The sequence below is a fragment of the Malaya genurostris genome, chromosome 3 (genome assembly GCF_030247185.1).
Source record: "Malaya genurostris strain Urasoe2022 chromosome 3, Malgen_1.1, whole genome shotgun sequence".
In the NCBI taxonomy this organism is placed as follows: Eukaryota; Metazoa; Arthropoda; class Insecta; order Diptera; family Culicidae; genus Malaya; species Malaya genurostris.
The window spans coordinates 179,580,726-179,602,685 of NC_080572.1; the positions used below are offsets into that span (position 1 = coordinate 179,580,726).

A 21,960-nucleotide genomic window follows, 5' to 3' on the forward strand; every position below is an offset into this window, starting at 1 on the left:
CACGAGTACGGTCCGGCGGAAAATAAACCGTACTGAAAAAAGTTGAGTAACTAGACAACTTAAATTGTACCCATACCTGTTCAACGCAACTACCACTGGTACATTGGATTAGTTGTGCTTTTAGACGACGATGAACACCAACAAGTACGCCGCCACCAGTACTTTTTGTACTATTGCTGGAGCTACGATCCATTCGGAAAACTTCATAGTTTTCACCGAGGACTTGCACAGACAGGGTGCAATCGTTAAGCCAGGTCTCTGCAAAAGCTATCACGTCGAAACATTCATCTGAACAAGCCAACAAATACACATCAATGCATGCATTCATACCACCAACGTTTTGGTAGTATATTCGGATACTCGAAAGACATGACTGAGTCGCCATAGAGCTGGAAGCGGTTAAAATTTCAGTGCTTGAAACATCCAGAACGGGAGCGTACTTGCCTATAACATCGATTTGGAAGACCTCGTCCCCACTCCCACACACAGGACTGGGACGGCTGACGAACGCTGGCTGCACTGGCTCGACTGTGGCGGGGGGATCAGAGGCTTCCATAATGCCAGTGGCGCTGCATCTCAGTGATCGTTGATCTGGTGACACGCTGGAAGCGGGAATCAAATCAGCGATGGAATGATCCGACAAAAATGTATACTTGCCGAAATTGGAGGCTTGGACGACCTCATCACCATTACCACCCACAGGACCAGGACGGCTGACGAACGCTGGCTACAGTGGCTCGACTGTGGTGGTGGGATCAGTGGCTTCCATAATTTTACTTTCGGCGCGTCCCAGTATAAAACCTCCTTCTATTGCTGCGACGTTGGAGTCAGATAGAATGGTTCCCGAAATTTTTTATCCGGATAGTCCTCGAACTCACGGAATAAAATTCCTTTTGGGCAGGTTGTTGGGTCCAAAGCGTTACTTTTTAGAGCTGGGTCCAAACCGACTTCAAAGGAGATGAAAGTCATGTTGTTGACATCAGTTCCATTAGCCACCAACTTAACCACCTCGGGATCATATGACAATTCGAGGTTTGAACGAACCATTTTAGATATGTCGTCATTAGTCACATCAGGTCTTATGCGGGACAAGTAAAGCCAGGATTTGTTCGCCGGTCTTTCACAGATAGGAACACAAACAACATTCTCTCCTGGTTGTTTCGACCCCGACAAGTATTCGGATGCCTTCTGTGACAAGTCCGGTCCCCGAGGCCGTTTGGCTGCACGGCGAGGATCAATGGGCCATATTCGAGTTCTCGGTGTGATAGTACGTGGAGTTTGACTCGACAATTGCTAGCAATTCTAACCCTGATTTGTTAATTTTATTATCCTTATACAAGATAAATTGTAAGCAAATCACTTTTATACTCTAACTCTATACTATGAAAGTCTTTCTTAAACAGAAATGCAAATGCACAGATTGTAATCTCATCCTTTGAGTCAATGTACTGAACAGAGATCCCTCTCTAATGGATTCGACATAATAGATATAAGGTGCCATGTTTTCTGTTCTAGATGTGATTCTTCCTACCGGTAAGGAAAGAAAAGCTTAATTATCAGAATTTTGTATTGATAAACTAAACACAATGTTGAAGAGTTTCTCTTCTAGAGTTATTCTTCAACGATCTAGTATTCTTTTCTTCAACGACCAAACACTTATGCAACTCGTTGCGCGCCAAACATCAATCGTAGATCTAGCAATCATTGACGACTTTTTCAACGGAAAATTTCATTGTCCATACAAAACAACTTTATGGATTTTTCCCACTTTTCCGGCAAATTTTCCTATTTTTTTATGTACGAACCCGGTGAGGGTAGAAACTAATCAAACAAAAAAAACATGTAAATCCGTCCAGCCGTTCTTACGTGATGCGATTACAAAGAATGATTTCTGCATTTTTATATAAATAGATAAAAGGGAGAGTGTTCGGTTACCGGCACCCTTTTCTTTTTAGCTCATAACTTCTAACTTAGTGCACATTATGCGGACATCTATACATCAATGGAAAGCTAAAGTCCCTGGCTAACAACTGATTAAGAAACTAAGTTGATTCATTTGATTGAGAAAAAAATTGTTATCAATTTAGTAAAGCGATAAATTTTGGCCATTTCAAAAAAGGTGTTCGGTTACCGGCACCCCAAGAAATTTCACCAAAAATAGAAAAATATAAATGAAGACTGCAGCTATTCAAAGAAAAAACGTTTTTCACAAAAGTCGTTTTTCACAAAAGTCTTCAAAAGTCTTGTCTGATTGTGACTTCGCCTTGGCTCTCTCGGTCGAATATTTGGATGGTGGCGCCTTTGGTATTAATTTGGCCGTCTTTTCTTAGCCGGAGCATCTGCTGTATGACCCTATGAGGTGTTTGTCTCGACAACAGACTACATATCACTGACAATTTTTCACGTCGAAAAAAAAATGGGGTGGCGATAACCGAACATCTTGGGGTGCCAGTAACCGAAATTGGTAGACATTTTGAAAATTACAAAAAAAATCTCTGGTTGCGAAAATTTTGATAGCATCCGGTATTAAATCACGAAATAGATCTATTTCACCTCATAAATATTCAATCCACTCACCTTTCCGATTGATGCTCTTCAATTCATGATACTCTAAAAAAAAGTCAAGAAAAACTTTTGTGTTGATATTCACGTAATTAAAAATTATTTTGTGCGCAGCAAAAAGTACAAAAGACTGTTTGCTTCGCAATTCGGCACAAAAAGAACGTGCTGCTATTACACACACACATGACATTTGTCGGATTGACGCTATCTGCTTTCTGTCAACTCTGTGCACCTCGTTGTTAACCGAAGTGAATGCAATTGCATCTCTTGCACGTTTAAACACTACACGGACAAAATTCAGATTCTAGAAATGAGCAAAACGAGTCATGATTTGGGAAAATAATATATTTTCATGTTATGATAATACACCATGATTAAAATTTCTCGGATCATGATCCATTCGGACTGATTTCGCTGAAATTTAAACGTAACGCACTTCACGTAGTTGGGTATAACTTCAGGCGTGTTTCTGCTACGATGGTAATTTTTGCAACATAAATTCAGGCGTTATGTGTGATATTTGTAACGATGGTCATTTTTAATATTTTATATATTTATAATATTTAGGGGTATCAATACAGCTTGTGTTGTTATATCTATGAAACAAATTAATCAAAGTGGTTGAACAAAATATTTTTCTGATTTTCGATAGATGGTGTTCCAAATTCACAATCGAATTAAACGCTAGCTCTCGGAATATTATTCTAGCAACAACGATCACATCAAATATGTAAGAATACATTCAAACAAAATATAACATTGATGTTTGTCAAATGAAAAGTGTAGCCGTGCTTAGTCTCTTATGGTGTCAATTTTCGGTTCATTATCTTTATTTGTATGTTATGTTTTATTCTCTATCAGCCGGTGGGTAAAACAACACGATTATTAAATGAACATGCTTCAGGATCAAGTAAACATTTTCAGTGGGTCTTGCTTTTCGATGTCTGCTTTTTGCTTTACCGTTAATCTATTAATCTACCACATCACTGGACGCAGAGGGTTCAAAGTGATATCCGGATAGAAAATTAGAGTTACGAGTTTTGAAAGAAATGCGTTCTTCAAGTAACGCATTTTCGAACCATGATTAATTTTCATGAGAGAAGAGTTGATTTCATGATAAGTTAAAATGATTGGTTTCATGATTTTCTATTCATGACAGCAGTAACGGATTTCTTTCCGTGTATGTACACACAATTAGACGCCTTGTTGAATTGAATCTCAGTTACATTATAAACGTCTAAATGCATACGTTCCTTAAGTAAGTTTTCAATTTCATTTGCTGCTGTTCTAACTTTGCAGTGCTTGAAATCAATACTAATTGAATTTGGTCTTGTAGACCAAATTTCAGGCTTTGTTAAACCGTATTGGCCCATTCTGTACACTCTATTGTTCAGTACACTGTATTGTCTTTGTTTCTGTCGTCTTGGCCGTAAGCAATTTTCGATTGTATCGGATGAGATGCGAGAACGAACTGAAAATGACGACAGCCGTCGATAGATAGTAGTTATTAAGGGGTGGGGCCATCATGGAACTTTAAAAAAATCAATTTTTTTTTCTGAGCCTTCAATTTTTCTAAAACCTTCTAGAATCAGAAAAAAATGTCTTGTGGTAAAAACGAATCTCAAAATGGTTGTTTACGACAGTTTGCGAAGGCGCTTCGCACCGCGTTTAATGCATCTTATATATTTTTCGAAAGATTTGTATTTTCGAAATCCTCTTTGTGGTGTACTAGTTTATGATATATACTAAAAAAACTTTGATTCTTGTTCCAGCTTTAAATTTGAATACACAGCCGGTTCACCCGTCTTAGATCTCCCGGAAAACCAGCCGCAGGAACTTGGTCATGAATGGATATTTTTACTTTCTTTTATGTTTTGTGTTTGACTCATAAGCGCATTAGCTGTATACTTTGTACTACTAATGCCAGCTAGAAACATTTTCTCGAAACTCAAATAAATGCTGAGGATTCAAGAGCCACTAAAAATTTGCCTGTAAATAACCAAGCAGATAAAATCGGAGTAGCAGTTAAGTTAGTACCAATCCGAAACCTGATCATAATGAGGTTTAAACTTTATGATTACAGAGATCCTCTATTTCGAAACATTTGAGATCTGATTATTCGTACTACAATAATTCATCTCTTCAGTGAACTTTCGTGGCTTCATCAATACAGTCATAAGCCTACCACACGAAATTATAACGGAAAAAACTGTTTTGCGAACAATGTTGTGTGGACTAGATTATGCAAGAGATAGGAACTTTTGAACACTATGTTATTTTACGATTTAACTTTTTATTCCTTATTTGTGTGCTCTTTAAAGTCAAATGTTACTGAGACATTTTATATTTGGAATACGAAGGTCAGGACGATTCCTTCGGGAGCATCCCTACCAATGTAAAAAAGTTATAGTAAAAGTGCATGTCAACGTCAAAAATCAAAAAATAATCATTTGTGCAGCTATGAATAGAGTATATTTCTAATGAATCTAACATTAATGAACCATAACTGTACCGGTACCTAAACTAAACGCATCACAATTATTCAAGACTTCGAATGCCAGCAACGTACTCTCCCAATACTTTCAGACCAGCCGCTGTTTCATACAACACCTCGGAAAGTTTATCTGCGGGAAGTTCATATTCGTTATCTGTGCCACCGCGGGTTTCCAGCACAAAGGTGTACTCGTGTTCGAATGTACCGGCCACATAGTCACTGACGGTTCCAGATTCCACCGGCAATTGTATGCCGGCTGCTCCATACGTGTAGATGTATCCGTTCTCTCCCATCATTGCACGGGCAACCATTTGCGCTACCGTATTGTGATCGTTGCTCGGAGTTCGTAGCCCATTGTAGGAGAAAGGATACACCACCATCTTGGCGGCTGCCTGTATGCTTAGATAGAGTTTCAGGTTTGTAGCATAATTACTAACCGTATCCCGTACGGCTCGTGCTTCAGGCTCAGAAAATGCAGTCAATCCTGGAAATGCATCATCACACGGCTGCCGAAAATAGAACAAAAATTTTCATCAATAACCAAAATTTGTATGTCGTTCAAACATCTTACATCCGAACTAACTCCAACAGTTCCCCACTCATAATCGAAATTACGATTCAAATCAACCCCGTAGCAACCATTTCCGCTACTGCTGCGAGTCTTGATCCAATTTCTGTCCGTCTCATGCGAGTAAACATAGCCATCGGGATTAACAAGCGGGATCACCAGGAAGTTAACTGCCTGTAGAATGTCGGTGAACTCATCTGGATGCTCAACCAACTCATGAAGGACGAACATACCGACCATTGGAGAGACCCATTCTCGTGCCCGTAAACCAGCATCGATTATCACCAATGGTTTATTAGCGTTTGTACCATAAGAAACCAGAATTGCGTCGATATCACGACCCTCGGTTGATGTACCCACGGTTTCCAGCGTAGCGATATCCGGATATTCTTCGACCAATTCATGCATATATTCCTCAATCTATTAAATATTTAAAGACGAAAAATGTTATTCGACTAAAAAAACGACGGATGGGTAATGTCTGAGACATAACTGGATGACGTGAATACGAATAGAACTGACAAACATTTTTCCACACTTCCGAAAGCCGGTAATCGCGCGTTACTAGTTGATTGATTTTGTGAATTTTACAAACTTTCGAAGCGTCACTTGCATAATTGTACAATTATAAGAAGGAATATACGAGAGCAAAAAAATACGGGAATATGTAGAAGACAAGACTGAATAAATCAAGAATGCAATGTTGAAATTCATTAATAAATTTAAAAAATCATAAACAAATCGATTTTAGCCATCGAGGATTTCTAATTGTAAATTGGGAATTAATATGACATTAATTTCAATAAATTACGCATAAAACCTGTCTCCAAAAAATCAAATTGTATAGCAATTTGAAAGAATATCCTCAAACCGCATTTAAGAATTGTTAATTTATATTAATGATATCCTCTCTTAATTTATATTAATGATATCCTCTCGCCAATCGTGGACAAAAAGTATCTCTAATTCCTTTTTTTTTTTTGTTTCGAATATAGAGGTTTTAACCTTTAGGTCATTCGCCTCTTCGAGTCAGAAAAACTTCCTGACCTTACGTGCGGGGTTGGGAATGGAACCCAGGCAGACTACGTGATAGGTATCGACTTACCCATCACGCTATACCCGTTCCTTCGAAAATTCATGATAAATGGTAAAATATTATCTACTTATATACTTATATGATATGTACTTCACAAACTAGGTATTTTAGTGATCATCAAGCCACATAAAAATGATCTTGTTCGTATTTTATTCAGTTCTTTTATAAAATTATACATAGTTGGAATCAGTAAGGTGAACTATTGTCACCATACCAAAAGTTTTGATCTGTAACGAAGAATTAACAATTTCGCAATAGGAGAGAAAATGAACTAAAAGAGCGTTTTAATTATAATTTAAATGACTAAATTGACCGTCTTAAACAACATGCGCAAATGTGTCTCCCTCGTATTGATCAAATAAAAATAATCATAGTTTATAAGCAAACATAGTTGATGTCTGTTTTACTAGCGTACAAAATGTGGCATAAGTACACTGCACTCAACCACTGAAAATATTTCGTACTTGTATGTGTCCATTTTGCGCGATACGCTTTGTGCGATGATTCGTTCAAATCATGTGGTTGGAACTTTGCGCACCTTGTTTAGGCACCTAATTTCACCTTAATGCTCGTTCATACCAAACATTTTACAAAACTTCAATTTAGAGTTAGCTGTGGTTATCTCATACTACTGAGAGTTCCATCTTAAATTGCTCCATATTTCCGATGATATGGATAAAAAAATAAGGTACTAAACACAACAAGAGATGTTCACGATTATGTTCTACCCATTCTGGTGCAGGACAAATTTAGAAAATCTCTTGTCATAGTAAAGTAAGTCGTATTCACGACAAAAAAGACATATAACATACCTCCTCCTGAGTCCAAAAATGATCCCACGAAATCGTATGTCTGAGGTTGGGCTTACCGAGCACCAAAACGGCTAAACAGAGCACCACTATTAAAGAGCGCATTTTGAGAGCTCGAAACAACGAATGAATTAACAAATCAAAACGACTGCACCGCTAAACGGTGGCTGGCTGCCGTTTTATACCACCATCGTGGGCCGTTTATCACGGGTATAAAATTTTCGCTAAAGTCAGACCTAGCAACCACATAATCAATATCAGCTTAACGGTTCGATACTAGCATAATCTATGACTGATAACGGTTTCGAGTACTTATCAATGGCACAAAACGGCTGCTCGTGGACATAAAAAAAATTTGCCGTTAAATTTGCCAGTAAACGACTCAGCGTTATCCGAGATCCAATCGAAACCGTACGAAGAATGCTAGTTTTTCCAAATGTAAGCGCACAGGGCTGTATTCATAAATGGAAGTCTAAAAATTTTAAAACGTTTCGCATACAAATCTATTTTGCCTTTAACATTACCAAAAGCCGGATTCTGGATCCGGTCAAAGCGAATAAGTAAAGCTAGAATCTTCTAGTTATGAAATAAGTACTAAGTACTTTTCTTCAAATACCAAATCAATATTATGCACACTCTGATGGGTAACCTAAGCGGCCAGTTTGTGCACTTTTCTTTAGCTTCTGTTTAACAGTTGTCCAATATTTCTCAAAAGATGGGAGAATTGATGTGTTTCTCGAAGTAATTCGTCTCTTTTATTTTGATACCACTTTAGCATTCTTTCCGTAGTGACAGCTTGCAAAATCAGGCTAAAATTTTCAGGCACTTGTCATATTCTCGTTTGTTGCGAAAATCTTAGTTTCTTGTTTGCAGCTGTAGATACCTTGCCAGATTCAAGCTTTCTGGCACATATATCGACAAAAATTAATTTGAAAGCTAAGAAAAACACCTTAACCAATGCACTATGATCCGAAACGAGAAATTAGCGTGACAAATATATTTTCACTATTATATAATAGCTTTTTGTAGTTGACGTCTTCATAAAAGTTGTTTGTAATCAAATGGCGCTCCTTTCGATGAAAAAAGTTACTAGGGTGGTCCCTATTTAAATTGAAATCTAACTTTTTCAATTGATCTCAAAAACGATTTCATTGTACAATAAAGTTGTAGTAAATTTTATTTTGAGCAACTTTGCTGAAAAGCACCTCTCTAGCTTTATATCTGATCGAGTTACATCAATTTTTCCGAGTGGCTTCTGAAAAATCACCTCTTTTGTTCTAACTTTTTTGTGAAACGTTCTATGGAAAAGTTATCTGGAACAATTGTAGAACTAATTTGATACTATTATTTTGCTAAAGGAAGTATGCTGGTACGTTAAGACGTTTAAGAGTTATGCAATGTTTTTGAATTTTTTGAAGGTATTTTTAAGACTAAATAAGTTTAAAAAAATAACACCCTTCCAATTTTCTCTTAAATTTTTACTTATATTATGACCTTTCGGGAACCGCATGGGATACATTTTTATCGATCTGGCATCTAATGAATATTGATATTTGAAGCTTGACTAGTTTTTTATGAAAAAGCAATCATAACTTTGTACTGGTAGCTCATATGAAACGCTTGTCTCAGCAAAATTGTGCGCAATAATTAGTTCAACATCTTTTCCATATAACAATTCACAAAAAAGTTAGAACAAAAACGGTGATTTTTCAGAAGCCACCCTAGTTTTACTCGGGAAAATTGATGTAACTCGATCAAATTAAAAGCTAGAGAGGTACTTTTTTCAGCAAAGTTGCTCAAAATAAAATTTTCTACAACTTTATTGTACAATAAAATCGTTTTTGAGTTCAATTTAAAAAATTATATTTCAGATTTCAAGCTAAATAAGGACCACCCTAGTAACTTTTTTCATCGAAAGGAGCGCCATTTGATAACAAACAACTATTGTCAAGACACCAACTACAAAAAGCTATTATATAATAGTGAAATTTTTTTTTGTCACGCTAATTTCCCGTTTTGGACCACTGTGCAATGGCTTGTCATTCTTGCAATTTCCCAATATTGGGAATGGAAGAAGCTCAAGCTCAATTCGGTGGATTACGTTTTGAAGATTTATGGATTATTTCATACCAAGCCGTGGACTTCACGGAATATTGACAGCTTTCTAGATCAGACCTATAGATAATCTGTGAGTTGTTTTGTTCTATAAAATGCAGCCATCTATGAAATCTATCCTCGAAGTTTTTCATATAACAAATGGATGATTCTTTCGGTCACAGTAACATATCGATTGGTAGATGAGAAATATATTTCATAATAGTCAGTTTTGCTGTTCTTCAAGTTTATCAGGACATTCATGCGATTGTCAGAAATGCAATACTTCTATCGTGGAATCTGTGTTTGATTACCCTTGAAGTACCTTCCATCCGTCCATGGCGATGCAATTACACCCAAACCTCCGTTTACTAACACTTTTTTCACGTTACCTCTTTTTACGTTACTCTTTTTACGAACTATATCCCAAATAACGTAAACTGTTTTTACGAACCTACTCGTAAAAAGAAATTTAGGCATCCAATGAAAACGTTTTCTGGCTCATTTATATTCCATGGAAACTACCACAATATTTTGGTATTTTTGGAACGGATTTAAAGAAAAGATTCTGTAGAATGATGTTTGAGTTATTTTGAAAATCCAAGATGGTGACTTCCGGTCTCTTGATATTCCTTAAAAACCCTTACAATATGGGTACTTTCGGAACGGGGTTGATGAGTAGATGTCGGAAAACGATGTTTTAGGTGGTTCTGAAATCCAAGATGGCGACTTTCGGCTTGATATTCTTTGAAAACTCCTACAATATGGGTATTTTCGGAAAGAATTGATGGAATGGTGCCGGAAAACAATGTTTAGGGTCGTAATTCCAAGATGGAAGCTTCCGGTTTATTGATATTCCTTGAAACCCCATAAAATATTTATATTTTCGGAAAGAATTGATGGAAAGTTTCCGGAAAACAATGTTTAGGGTCGTTCCAAAATCCAAGATGGCGACTTCGGTATGATTAATATTCCTTGAAATTTCTTACAATATGGGTGTTTTCGGAAAGAATTTGATGTGTAGGTGTCATAAACAGGCCCGTGCGCAGGAATCATCCATGGGGGGGGTTTCAAGGGGAGATGGGGTGTCCAAAAGGCGAAAAGGCGCCTCATCCACTATATCGACAATGTAAAACGAATTCTGACAGGCTCGTGCGCAGGAATCATTAAAGCGGGGGGTGGGGGGTGGGGGGTCAGTTTATAAATTGATAAAAAATATGAATTGTCAAGTTATTTGCACTTTAATATAATAAGTACTCCATTGTTCATGAAACTTAATTTAAAAAAATCTTCATGGGGGGGGTTAAAACCCCCAAAACCCCCCCTGCGCACGGGCCTGGTCATAAAAACAATGTTTGTGATCGTATCGAATCCAAGATGGTACAAAAAAAATTTGAAATCCCAGATGGCGACTTCCGGTTTATCGATAATTCTGGAAACGCAGATTTCAAAATTCAATGTGATGACTTCTGGTATAGTGTTTTCATAGAATACCAAGATCAAGGAATACTGTAACTATTTTCAAGGAATACTGATAAACCGGAAGTCGCCATGTTGGATTTCTAAACAACCTCAAACATTGTTTCATCGGCACGAATTTTTGAAATCTGTTCCAAAAATATTCATGTTATAGAGGTTTTCAAGGAATATCAATAAGACGAAAATTACCATCTTGGAATGCAGAACCACCTCAAATATCATTTTCCGACGTCTAATTTTAAATCTCCTTCCGAAAGTACCCATATTGTAAGGGGTTTCAAGGAATATCAACAAACCGGAAGTTACCATCTTGGATTTCAGAACCACCTCAAACATCGTTTTCTAACATCTACTCATCAATCCTGTTCCGAAAATACCCATATCGTAAGGGTTTTTCCAAGGAATATCAAGAAACCGGAAGTCGCCATCTTGAATTTCAGAACCACATCAAACATCGTTTTTCGACATCTACTCATCAAACCCTTTACCCATATTGTAAGGCTGTTTAAGCAATATCAATACACCGGACGCCGCCATCTTGGATTTTGAAACGACTCCAAATCTTATTTTCTTGCACTTACTACTCACATTCGTTCCTGAAATAGCCATATGATGGGGGTTTTCCGTATTCATCACATAAAACTTTCTTTGAAAAGTAAATTCTAAATAACGTATACTTTTTTTACGAACCAAATCTCAAATAACGTAAACTATTTTTACGAACTACCTTTTTTACGAACCCCCGTTCAGTTCGTAAATGCAGGTTTCTGTGTACAATTTATAGTCAGGAAATATGCAAAGTTTCCAATGAAGGTCTATTATTTTATCTAGATCCGAATTCCGGTTCCAGAGATGCAGGGCGTATAACTTGTAAAACAAACAACTGACCTTTTAAAAAAGACTAAATTCCTTACAACTTTTTAAAAAACTCTTCTAGTTTTAGCAGATCTTGTTAGTTGGTGGCTCCCGAAAGTGACAGACGGCGTAGTCTAAAAGAGTACTGTTTATCTAATTTTATTTGAGTATCTTTCGGCGCTTTGTGTTTCAAAAAAAAATCGTTATAATGATACGAAATCCGCAGTTTCTACGTTGGTTGGATTTAATCACATGCTGTATTGGAGGACACTGTGTTTGGGGGCTGCAATCTTCGACGGAACCGATCCGCCGATGACAGAATGGAAGAGTGTTTTTTTTGCTCGCTAAAATGAAGGACGAGAAATCATATTTTGCTTCGGGCGCTTATTATCTGGAAACGTGAAGTGCAGCGTTCATGCATATGTAAAAGTATTGTGCGCATCAGGAGTGTGATTAAATGATCTTCCTCCAGAGGCTAGAGGAATTCCTTCAAAACAATTTGTCGCTACACAAAATATTCTCTCTGTCGAGAGGGAACAATGGAGGTTTTTTTTCATGCAGAAATGCGTTTTTACGCATGTGCTTAGAAATTCCAATTCCATCTAATGTGACATTCGAAAGAAGAGTAGATCGCTTTTCACCTATCTAAACCAGCATGCCACGTGTCAATACTGTCAATAAACCATTCACTAAGGCAAGCCTTGCGAGAAAATGTTTCTCTACAAATGTACTGAACATTTCTATGGGCATGCAACATTTTAAAGTAAAAAGAATTAATATTGGAATTGTTTACAAAACTACTAAATGTCTAAAAAAATGCTCCAAAGTCAACGTATTCAAAACTATATAGCAACAACGCGAAACAAAGTCGTCGTAATAAGAAAAAAAAAGCGGTAACGTATAAATTCTCATCAAACTGGAATTGTTTTCCGCCACAATGTCTACATCTTCATCCCATTTTCTCACCGACAAGTAATTGCAAAAAAGTTTTCCATTGCCAAACTCTCCACGTCAACCGCCATCGAAAGAGCTCGGAGGATCCCGCTGTAACGACTTTTGCGTTTTCGCGATATCCTATTATTCTATTATTTTACCGGATGTTCGGATTGCTTGTCGACCCCAGCAAACATTTCGCTACTCCTGTGCGTAGCTGCCTTTTTGCCTTTCTCTATAGAAAGGTATTAGAATTGCTGGAAAAACCGACTTTCGAACGGAGCCTCGGAGACCCATAGTGTTATATACCATTCGACTCAGTTCGTCGAGATCGGAAAATGTCTGTGTGTGTGTGTGTGTGTGTGTATGTGTGTGCACTTTTCGAAGATATTTGAACGCGCTCAATTTTCTCAGAGATGGCTGAACCGATTTGAACAAACTTGGGCTCGTTTGAAAGCTACTGTCGGGCCATTGATCAAGTTCGAAGATCAAATGGCTGTGATTTTTGGTTCAGGAGATATGATTCTATAAGTGACGTAACCGACAAAAAGCGTTGTATTTGAACGCGCTCAATTTTCTCAGAGATGGCTGAACCGATTTGAACAAACTTGGGCTCGTTTGAAAGCTACTGTCGGGCCATTGATCAAGTTCGAAGATCAAATGGCTGTGATTTTTGGTTCCGGAGATATGATTCTATAAGTGACGTAACCGACAAAAAGCGTTGTATTTGAACGCGCTCAATTTTCTCAGAGATGGCTGATCCGATTTCAACAAACTTGGGCTCGTTTGAAAGCTACTGTCGTGCCATTGATCAAGTTCGAAGATCAAATGGTTGTGACTTTTGGTTCCAGAAATATGATTGTATAAGTGACGTAACCGACAAAACACGTTGATTTTTACCGCTCTTGTATATATAAGGGTGCCAAAATTTTGGGATCAACTCTATTTTCGTAAAGTTCTAGTGCTCAAAAGTTTAAGCACCTCGAAAAAAGCCTTCATGCAAAATTTGACCTAAATCGGACATGCTTAAGGGGTGCTGCCCGGTGGTAAAGGTTTGACAATTATCGATCTTGAAAAAGCACCATAGGGGGGAGTACATGAAATTTCCAAAATAAAAAATTTTTTTTGATGCCAAAACTCTTAAAACTGCATAAAACATCGAAATTTAGTGTTATCCCGAAAAAATTTTTTTTTGAAAAAATCAACTTTCTGGGACTTAGAAAAATTTTCATATTTTTTCTAAGTCCCAAAAAGTCGACTTTTTCAAAAAAATTTTTTTTCGAGATGACACTAAATCTCGACGTTTCATGCAATTCTAAGCCTTTTGGCATCAAAAATTTTTTTTCGATTTCGAAAATTTCATGTACTCCCCCCTATGGTGATTTTTCAAGATATATGAAAATTCCACTAAGTGGACTAAGAAGGGTTTTTGCCTTTCTCTATAGAAAGGTATTAGAATTGCTGGAAAAACCGACTTTCGAACGGAGCCTCGGAGACCCATAGTGTTATATACCATTCGACTCAGCTCGACGAGATCGGAAAATGTCTGTGTGTGTGTGTGTGTGTGTGTGTGTGTGTGTGTGTGTGTGTGTGTGTGTGTATGTGTGTGTGTGTGTGTATGTGTGTGCACTTTTCGAAGATATTTGAACGCGCTCAATTTTCTCAGAGATGGCTCAACCGATTTTAACAAACTTGGGCTCGTTTGAAAGCTACTATCGGGGCATTGATCAAGTTCGAAGATAAAATGGCTGTGACTTTTGGTTCCGGAGATATGATTGTATAAGTGACGTAACCGACAAAAAGCGTTGTATTTGAACGCGCTCAATTTTCTCAGAGATGGCTGAACCGATTTGAACAAACTTGGACTCGTTTGAAAGCTACTGGCGGGCCATTGATCAAGTTCGAAGATCAAATGGCTGTGACTTTTGGTTCCGGAGATATGATTGTATAAGTGACGTAACCGACAAAAAGCGTTGTATTTGAACGCGCTCAATTTTCTCAGAGATGGCTGAGTCGATTTTAACAAACTTGGGCTCGTTTGAAAGCTACTGTCGGGCCGTTGAACAAGTTCGAAGATCAAATGGTTGTGACTTTTGGTTCCAGATATATGATGGTATAAGTGACGTAACCGACAAAACACGTTGATTTTTACCGCTCTTGTATATATAAGGGTGCCAAAATTTTGGGTTCAACTCTATTTTCGTAAAGTTATAGTGCTCAAAAGTTTAAGCACCTCGAAAAAAGCCTTCATGCAATATTTGACCTAAATCGGACATGCTTAAGGGGTGCTGCCCGGTGGTAAAGGTTTGACAATTATCGATCTTGAAAAAGCACCATAGGGGGGAGTACATGAAATTTCCAAAATCGAAAATTTTTTTTGATGCCAAAACTCTTAAAACTGCATAAAACATCGAAATTTAGTGTCATCTCAAAAAAAAATTTTTTTGAAAAAATCAACTTTCTGGGACTTAGAAAAATTTTCATATTTTTTCTAAGTCCCAAAAAGTCGATTTTTTCAAAAAAATTTTTTTTCGAGATGACACTAAATCTCGACGTTTCATGCAATTCTAAGCCTTTTGCCATCAAAAATTTTTTTTCGATTTCGAAAATTTCATGTACTCCCCCCTATGGCGATTTTTCAAGATATATGAAAATTCCACTAAGTGGACTAAGAAGGGTTTTGCCTTTCTCTATAGAAAGGTATTAGAATTGCTGGAAAAACCGACTTTCGAACGGAGCCTCGGAGACCCATAGTGTTATATACCATTCGACTCAGCTCGACGAGATCGGAAAATGTCTGTGTGTGTGTGTGTGTGTGTGTATGTGTGTGTGTGTGTGTGTATGTGTGTGCACTTTTCGAAGATATTTGAACGCGCTCAATTTTCTCAGAGATGGCTCAACCGATTTTAACAAACTTGGGCTCGTTTGAAAGCTACTATCGGGGCATTGATCAAGTTCGAAGATAAAATGGCTGTGACTTTTGGTTCCGGAGATATGATTGTATAAGTGACGTAACCGACAAAAAGCGTTGTATTTGAACGCGCTCAATTTTCTCAGAGATGGCTGAACCGATTTGAACAAACTTGGACTCGTTTGAAAGCTACTGGCGGGCCATTGATCAAGTTCGAAGATCAAATGGCTGTGACTTTTGGTTCCGGAGATATGATTGTATAAGTGACGTAACCGACAAAAAGCGTTGTATTTGAACGCGCTCAATTTTCTCAGAGATGGCTGAGTCGATTTTAACAAACTTGGGCTCGTTTGAAAGCTACTGTCGGGCCGTTGAACAAGTTCGAAGATCAAATGGTTGTGACTTTTGGTTCCAGATATATGATGGTATAAGTGACGTAACCGACAAAACACGTTGATTTTTACCGCTCTTGTATATATAAGGGTGCCAAAATTTTGGGTTCAACTCTATTTTCGTAAAGTTCTAGTGCTCAAAAGTTTAAGCACCTCGAAAAAAGCCTTCATGCAATATTTGACCTAAATCGGACATGCTTAAGGGGTGCTGCCCGGTGGTAAAGGTTTGACAATTATCGATCTTGAAAAAGCACCATAGGGGGGAGTACATGAAATTTCCAAAATCGAAAATTTTTTTTGATGCCAAAACTCTTAAAACTGCATAAAACATCGAAATTTAGTGTCATCTCAAAAAAAAATTTTTTTGAAAAAATCAACTTTCTGGGACTTAGAAAAATTTTCATATTTTTTCTAAGTCCCAAAAAGTCGATTTTTTCAAAAAAATTTTTTTTCGAGATGACACTAAATCTCGACGTTTCATGCAATTCTAAGCCTTTTGCCATCAAAAATTTTTTTTCGATTTCGAAAATTTCATGTACTCCCCCCTATGGCGATTTTTCAAGATATATGAAAATTCCACTAAGTGGACTAAGAAGGGTTTTGCCTTTCTCTATAGAAAGGTATTAGAATTGCTGGAAAAACCGACTTTCGAACGGAGCCTCGGAGACCCATAGTGTTATATACCATTCGACTCAGCTCGACGAGATCGGAAAATGTCTGTGTGTGTGTGTGTGTGTGTATGTGTGTGTGTGTGTGTGTGTATGTGTGTGCACTTTTCGAAGATATTTGAACGCGCTCAATTTTCTCAGAGATGGCTCAACCGATTTTAACAAACTTGGGCTCGTTTGAAAGCTACTATCGGGGCATTGATCAAGTTCGAAGATAAAATGGCTGTGACTTTTGGTTCCGGAGATATGATTGTATAAGTGACGTAACCGACAAAAAGCGTTGTATTTGAACGCGCTCAATTTTCTCAGAGATGGCTGAACCGATTTGAACAAACTTGGACTCGTTTGAAAGCTACTGGCGGGCCATTGATCAAGTTCGAAGATCAAATGGCTGTGACTTTTGGTTCCGGAGATATGATTGTATAAGTGACGTAACCGACAAAAAGCGTTGTATTTGAACGCGCTCAATTTTCTCAGAGATGGCTGAGTCGATTTTAACAAACTTGGGCTCGTTTGAAAGCTACTGTCGGGCCGTTGAACAAGTTCGAAGATCAAATTGTTGTGACTTTTGGTTCCAGATATATGATAGTATAAGTGACGTAACCGACAAAACACGTTGATTTTTACCGCTCTTGTATATATAAGGGTGCCAAAATTTTGGGATCAACTCTATTTTCGTAAAGTTCTAGTGCTCAAAAGTTTAAGCACCTCGAAAAAAGCCTTCATGCAATATTTGACCTAAATCGGACATGCTTAAGGGGTGCTGCCCGGTGGTAAAGGTTTGACAATTATCGATCTTGAAAAAGCACCATAGGGGGGAGTACATGAAATTTCCAAAATCGAAAATTTTTTTTGATGCCAAAACTCTTAAAACTGCATAAAACATCGAAATTTAGTGTCATCTCAAAAAAAAATTTTTTTGAGAAAATCAACTTTCTGGGACTTAGAAAAATTTTCATATTTTTTCTAAGTCCCAAAAAGTCGATTTTTTCAAAAAAATTTTTTTTCGAGATGACACTAAATCTCGACGTTTCATGCAATTCTAAGCCTTTTGCCATCAAAAATTTTTTTTCGATTTCGAAAATTTCATGTACTCCCCCCTATGGCGATTTTTCAAGATATATGAAAATTCCACTAAGTGGACTAAGAAGGGTTTTGCCTTTCTCTATAGAAAGGTATTAGAATTGCTGGAAAAACCGACTTTCGAACGGAGCCTCGGAGACCCATAGTGTTATATACCATTCGACTCAGTTCGTCGAGATCGGAAAATGTCTGTGTGTGTGTGTGTGTGTGTGTATGTGTGTGTGTGTATGTGTGTGTGTGTGTGTGTATGTGTGTGCACTTTTCGAAGATATTTGAACGCGCTCAATTTTCTCAGAGATGGCTCAACCGAATTTAACAAACTTGGGCTCGTTTGAAAGCTACTATCGGGGCATTGATCAAGTTCGAAGATAAAATGGCTGTGACTTTTGGTTCCGGAGATATGATTGTATAAGTGACGTAACCGACAAAAAGCGTTGTATTTGAACGCGCTCAATTTTCTCAGAGATGGCTGAACCGATTTGAACAAACTTGGACTCGTTTGAAAGCTACTGGCGGGCCATTGATCAAGTTCGAAGATCAAATGGCTGTGACTTTTGGTTCCGGAGATATGATTGTATAAGTGACGTAACCGACAAAAAGCGTTGTATTTGAACGCGCTCAATTTTCTCAGAGATGGCTGATCCGATTTTAACAAACTTGGACTCGTTTGAAAGCTACTGGCGGGCCATTGATCAAGTTCGAAGATCAAATGGCTGTGACTTTTGGTTCCGGAGATATGATTGTATAAGTGACGTAACCGACAAAAATCGTGCTATTTGAACGCGCTCAATTTTCTCAGAGATGGCTGAACCGATTTTAACAAACTTGGGCTCGTTTGAAAGCTACTGTCGGACCATTGATCAAGTTCGAAGATCAAATGGCTGTGACTTTTGGTTCCGGAGATATGATTGTATAAGTGACGTAACCGACAAAAAGCGTTGTATTTGAACGCGCTCAATTTTCTCAGAGATGGCTGATCCGATTTTAACAAACTTGGACTCGTTTGAAAGCTACTGGCGGGCCATTGATCAAGTTCGAAGATCAAATGGCTGTGACTTTTGGTTCCAGAAATATGATTGTATAAGTGACGTAACCGACAAAACACGTTGATTTTTACCGCTCTTGTATATATAAGGGTGCCAAAATTTTGGGATCAACTCTATTTTCGTAAAGTTCTAGTGCTCAAAAGTTCAAGCACCTCGAAAAAAGCCTTCATGCAAAATTTGACCTAAATTGGACATGCTTAAGGGGTGCTGCCCGGTGGTAAAGGTTTGACAATTATCGATCTTGAAAAAGCACCATAGGGGGGAGTACATGAAATTTCCAAAATAAAAAATTTTTTTTGATGCCAAAACTCTTAAAACTGCATAAAACATCGAAATTTAGTGTTATCCCGAAAAAATTTTTTTTTGAAAAAATCAACTTTCTGGGACTTAGAAAAATTTTCATATTTTTTCTAAGTCCCAAAAAGTCGACTTTTTCAAAAAAATTTTTTTTCGAGATGACACTAAATCTCGACGTTTCATGCAATTCTAAGCCTTTTGGCATCAAAAATTTTTTTTCGATTTCGAAAATTTCATGTACTCCCCCCTATGGTGATTTTTCAAGATATATGAAAATTCCACTAAGTGGACTAAGAAGGGTTTTGCCTTTCTCTATAGAAAGGTATTAGAATTGCTGGAAAAACCGACTTTCGAACGGAGCCTCGGAGACCCATAGTGTTATATACCATTCGACTCAGTTCGTCGAGATCGGAAAATGTCTGTGTGTGTGTGTGTGTGTGTGTGTGTGTGTGTGTATGTGTGTGTGTGTGTGTATGTGTGTGTGTGTGTATGTGTGTGCACTTTTCGAAGATATTTGAACGCGCTCAATTTTCTCAGAGATGGCTCAACCGAATTTAACAAACTTGGGCTCGTTTGAAAGCTACTATCGGGGCATTGATCAAGTTCGAAGATAAAATGGCTGTGACTTTTGGTTCCGGATATATGATTGTATAAGTGACGTAACCGACAAAAAGCGTTGTATTTGAACGCGCTCAATTTTCTCAGAGATGGCTGAACCGATTTGAACAAACTTGGACTCGTTTGAAAGCTACTGGCGGGCCATTGATCAAGTTCGAAGATCAAATGGCTGTGACTTTTGGTTCCGGAGATATGATTGTATAAGTGACGTAACCGACAAAAAGCGTTGTATTTGAACGCGCTCAATTTTCTCAGAGATGGCTGATCCGATTTTAACAAACTTGGACTCGTTTGAAAGCTACTGGCGGGCCATTGATCAAGTTCGAAGATCAAATGGCGGTGACTTTTGGTTTCGGAGATATGATTGTATAAGTGACGTAACTGACAAAAATCGTGCTATTTGAACGCGCTCAATTTTCTCAGAGATGGCTCAACCGATTTTAACAAACTTGGGCTCGTTTGAAAGCTACTGTCGGACCATTGATCAAGTTCGAAGATCAAATGGCTGTGACTTTTGGTTCCGGAGATATGATTGTATAAGTGACGTAACCGACAAAAAGCGTTGTATTTGAACGCGCTCAATTTTCTCAGAGATGGCTGATCCGATTTTAACAAACTTGGACTCGTTTGAAAGCTACTGGCGGGCCATTGATCAAGTTCGAAGATCAAATGGCTGTGACTTTTGGTTCCAGAAATATGATTGTATAAGTGACGTAACCGACAAAACACGTTGATTTTTACCGCTCTTGTATATATAAGGGTGCCAAAATTTTGGGATCAACTCTATTTTCGTAAAGTTCTAGTGCTCAAAAGTTCAAGCACCTCGAAAAAAGCCTTCATGCAAAATTTGACCTAAATTGGACATGCTTAAGGGGTGCTGCCCGGTGGTAAAGGTTTGACAATTATCGATCTTGAAAAAGCACCATAGGGGGGAGTACATGAAATTTCCAAAATAAAAAATTTTTTTTGATGCCAAAACTCTTAAAACTGCATAAAACATCGAAATTTAGTGTTATCCCGAAAAAATTTTTTTTTGAAAAAATCAACTTTCTGGGACTTAGAAAAATTTTCATATTTTTTCTAAGTCCCAAAAAGTCGACTTTTTCAAAAAAATTTTTTTTCGAGATGACACTAAATCTCGACGTTTCATGCAATTCTAAGCCTTTTGGCATCAAAAATTTTTTTTCGATTTCGAAAATTTCATGTACTCCCCCCTATGGTGATTTTTCAAGATATATGAAAATTCCACTAAGTGGACTAAGAAGGGTTTTGCCTTTCTCTATAGAAAGGTATTAGAATTGCTGGAAAAACCGACTTTCGAACGGAGCCTCGGAGACCCATAGTGTTATATACCATTCGACTCAGTTCGTCGAGATCGGAAAATGTCTGTGTGTGTGTGTGTGTGTGTGTGTGTGTGTGTATGTGTGTGTGTGTGTGTATGTGTGTGTGTGTGTATGTGTGTGCACTTTTCGAAGATATTTGAACGCGCTCAATTTTCTCAGAGATGGCTCAACCGAATTTAACAAACTTGGGCTCGTTTGAAAGCTACTATCGGGGCATTGATCAAGTTCGAAGATAAAATGGCTGTGACTTTTGGTTCCGGAGATATGGTTGTATAAGTGACGTAACCGACAAAAAGCGTTGTATTTGAACGCGCTCAATTTTCTCAGAGATGGCTGAACCGATTTGAACAAACTTGGACTCGTTTGAAAGCTACTGGCGGGCCATTGATCAAGTTCGAAGATCAAATGGCTGTGACTTTTGGTTCCGGAGATATGATTGTATAAGTGACGTAACCGACAAAAAGCGTTGTATTTGAACGCGCTCAATTTTCTCAGAGATGGCTGATCCGATTTTAACAAACTTGGACTCGTTTGAAAGCTACTGGCGGGCCATTGATCAAGTTCGAAGATCAAATGGCTGTGATTTTTGGTTCCGGAGATATGATTGTATAAGTGACGTAACCGACAAAAATCGTGCTATTTGAACGCGCTCAATTTTCTCAGAGATGGCTCAACCGATTTTAACAAACTTGGGCTCGTTTGAAAGCTACTG

At 37.9% G+C, this 21,960-nt stretch overlaps 1 protein-coding gene across 1 annotated transcript; it reads right to left on the reverse strand.

Annotated features, from left to right (window-relative positions):
- Window positions 1-5,100: 5,100 nt before the first annotated feature.
- LOC131434120 (carboxypeptidase B1-like) lies at window positions 5,101-7,660 on the reverse strand. Its single transcript, XM_058600764.1, has 3 exons — window positions 7,533-7,660; window positions 5,628-6,044; window positions 5,101-5,562 (listed from the first exon to the last, which is right to left on the reverse strand). Exons 1-3 carry the CDS (start codon window positions 7,632-7,634, stop codon window positions 5,101-5,103), a joined length of 981 nt encoding a protein of 326 aa, XP_058456747.1. The 5' UTR covers window positions 7,635-7,660.
- Window positions 7,661-21,960: the final 14,300 nt, after the last annotated feature.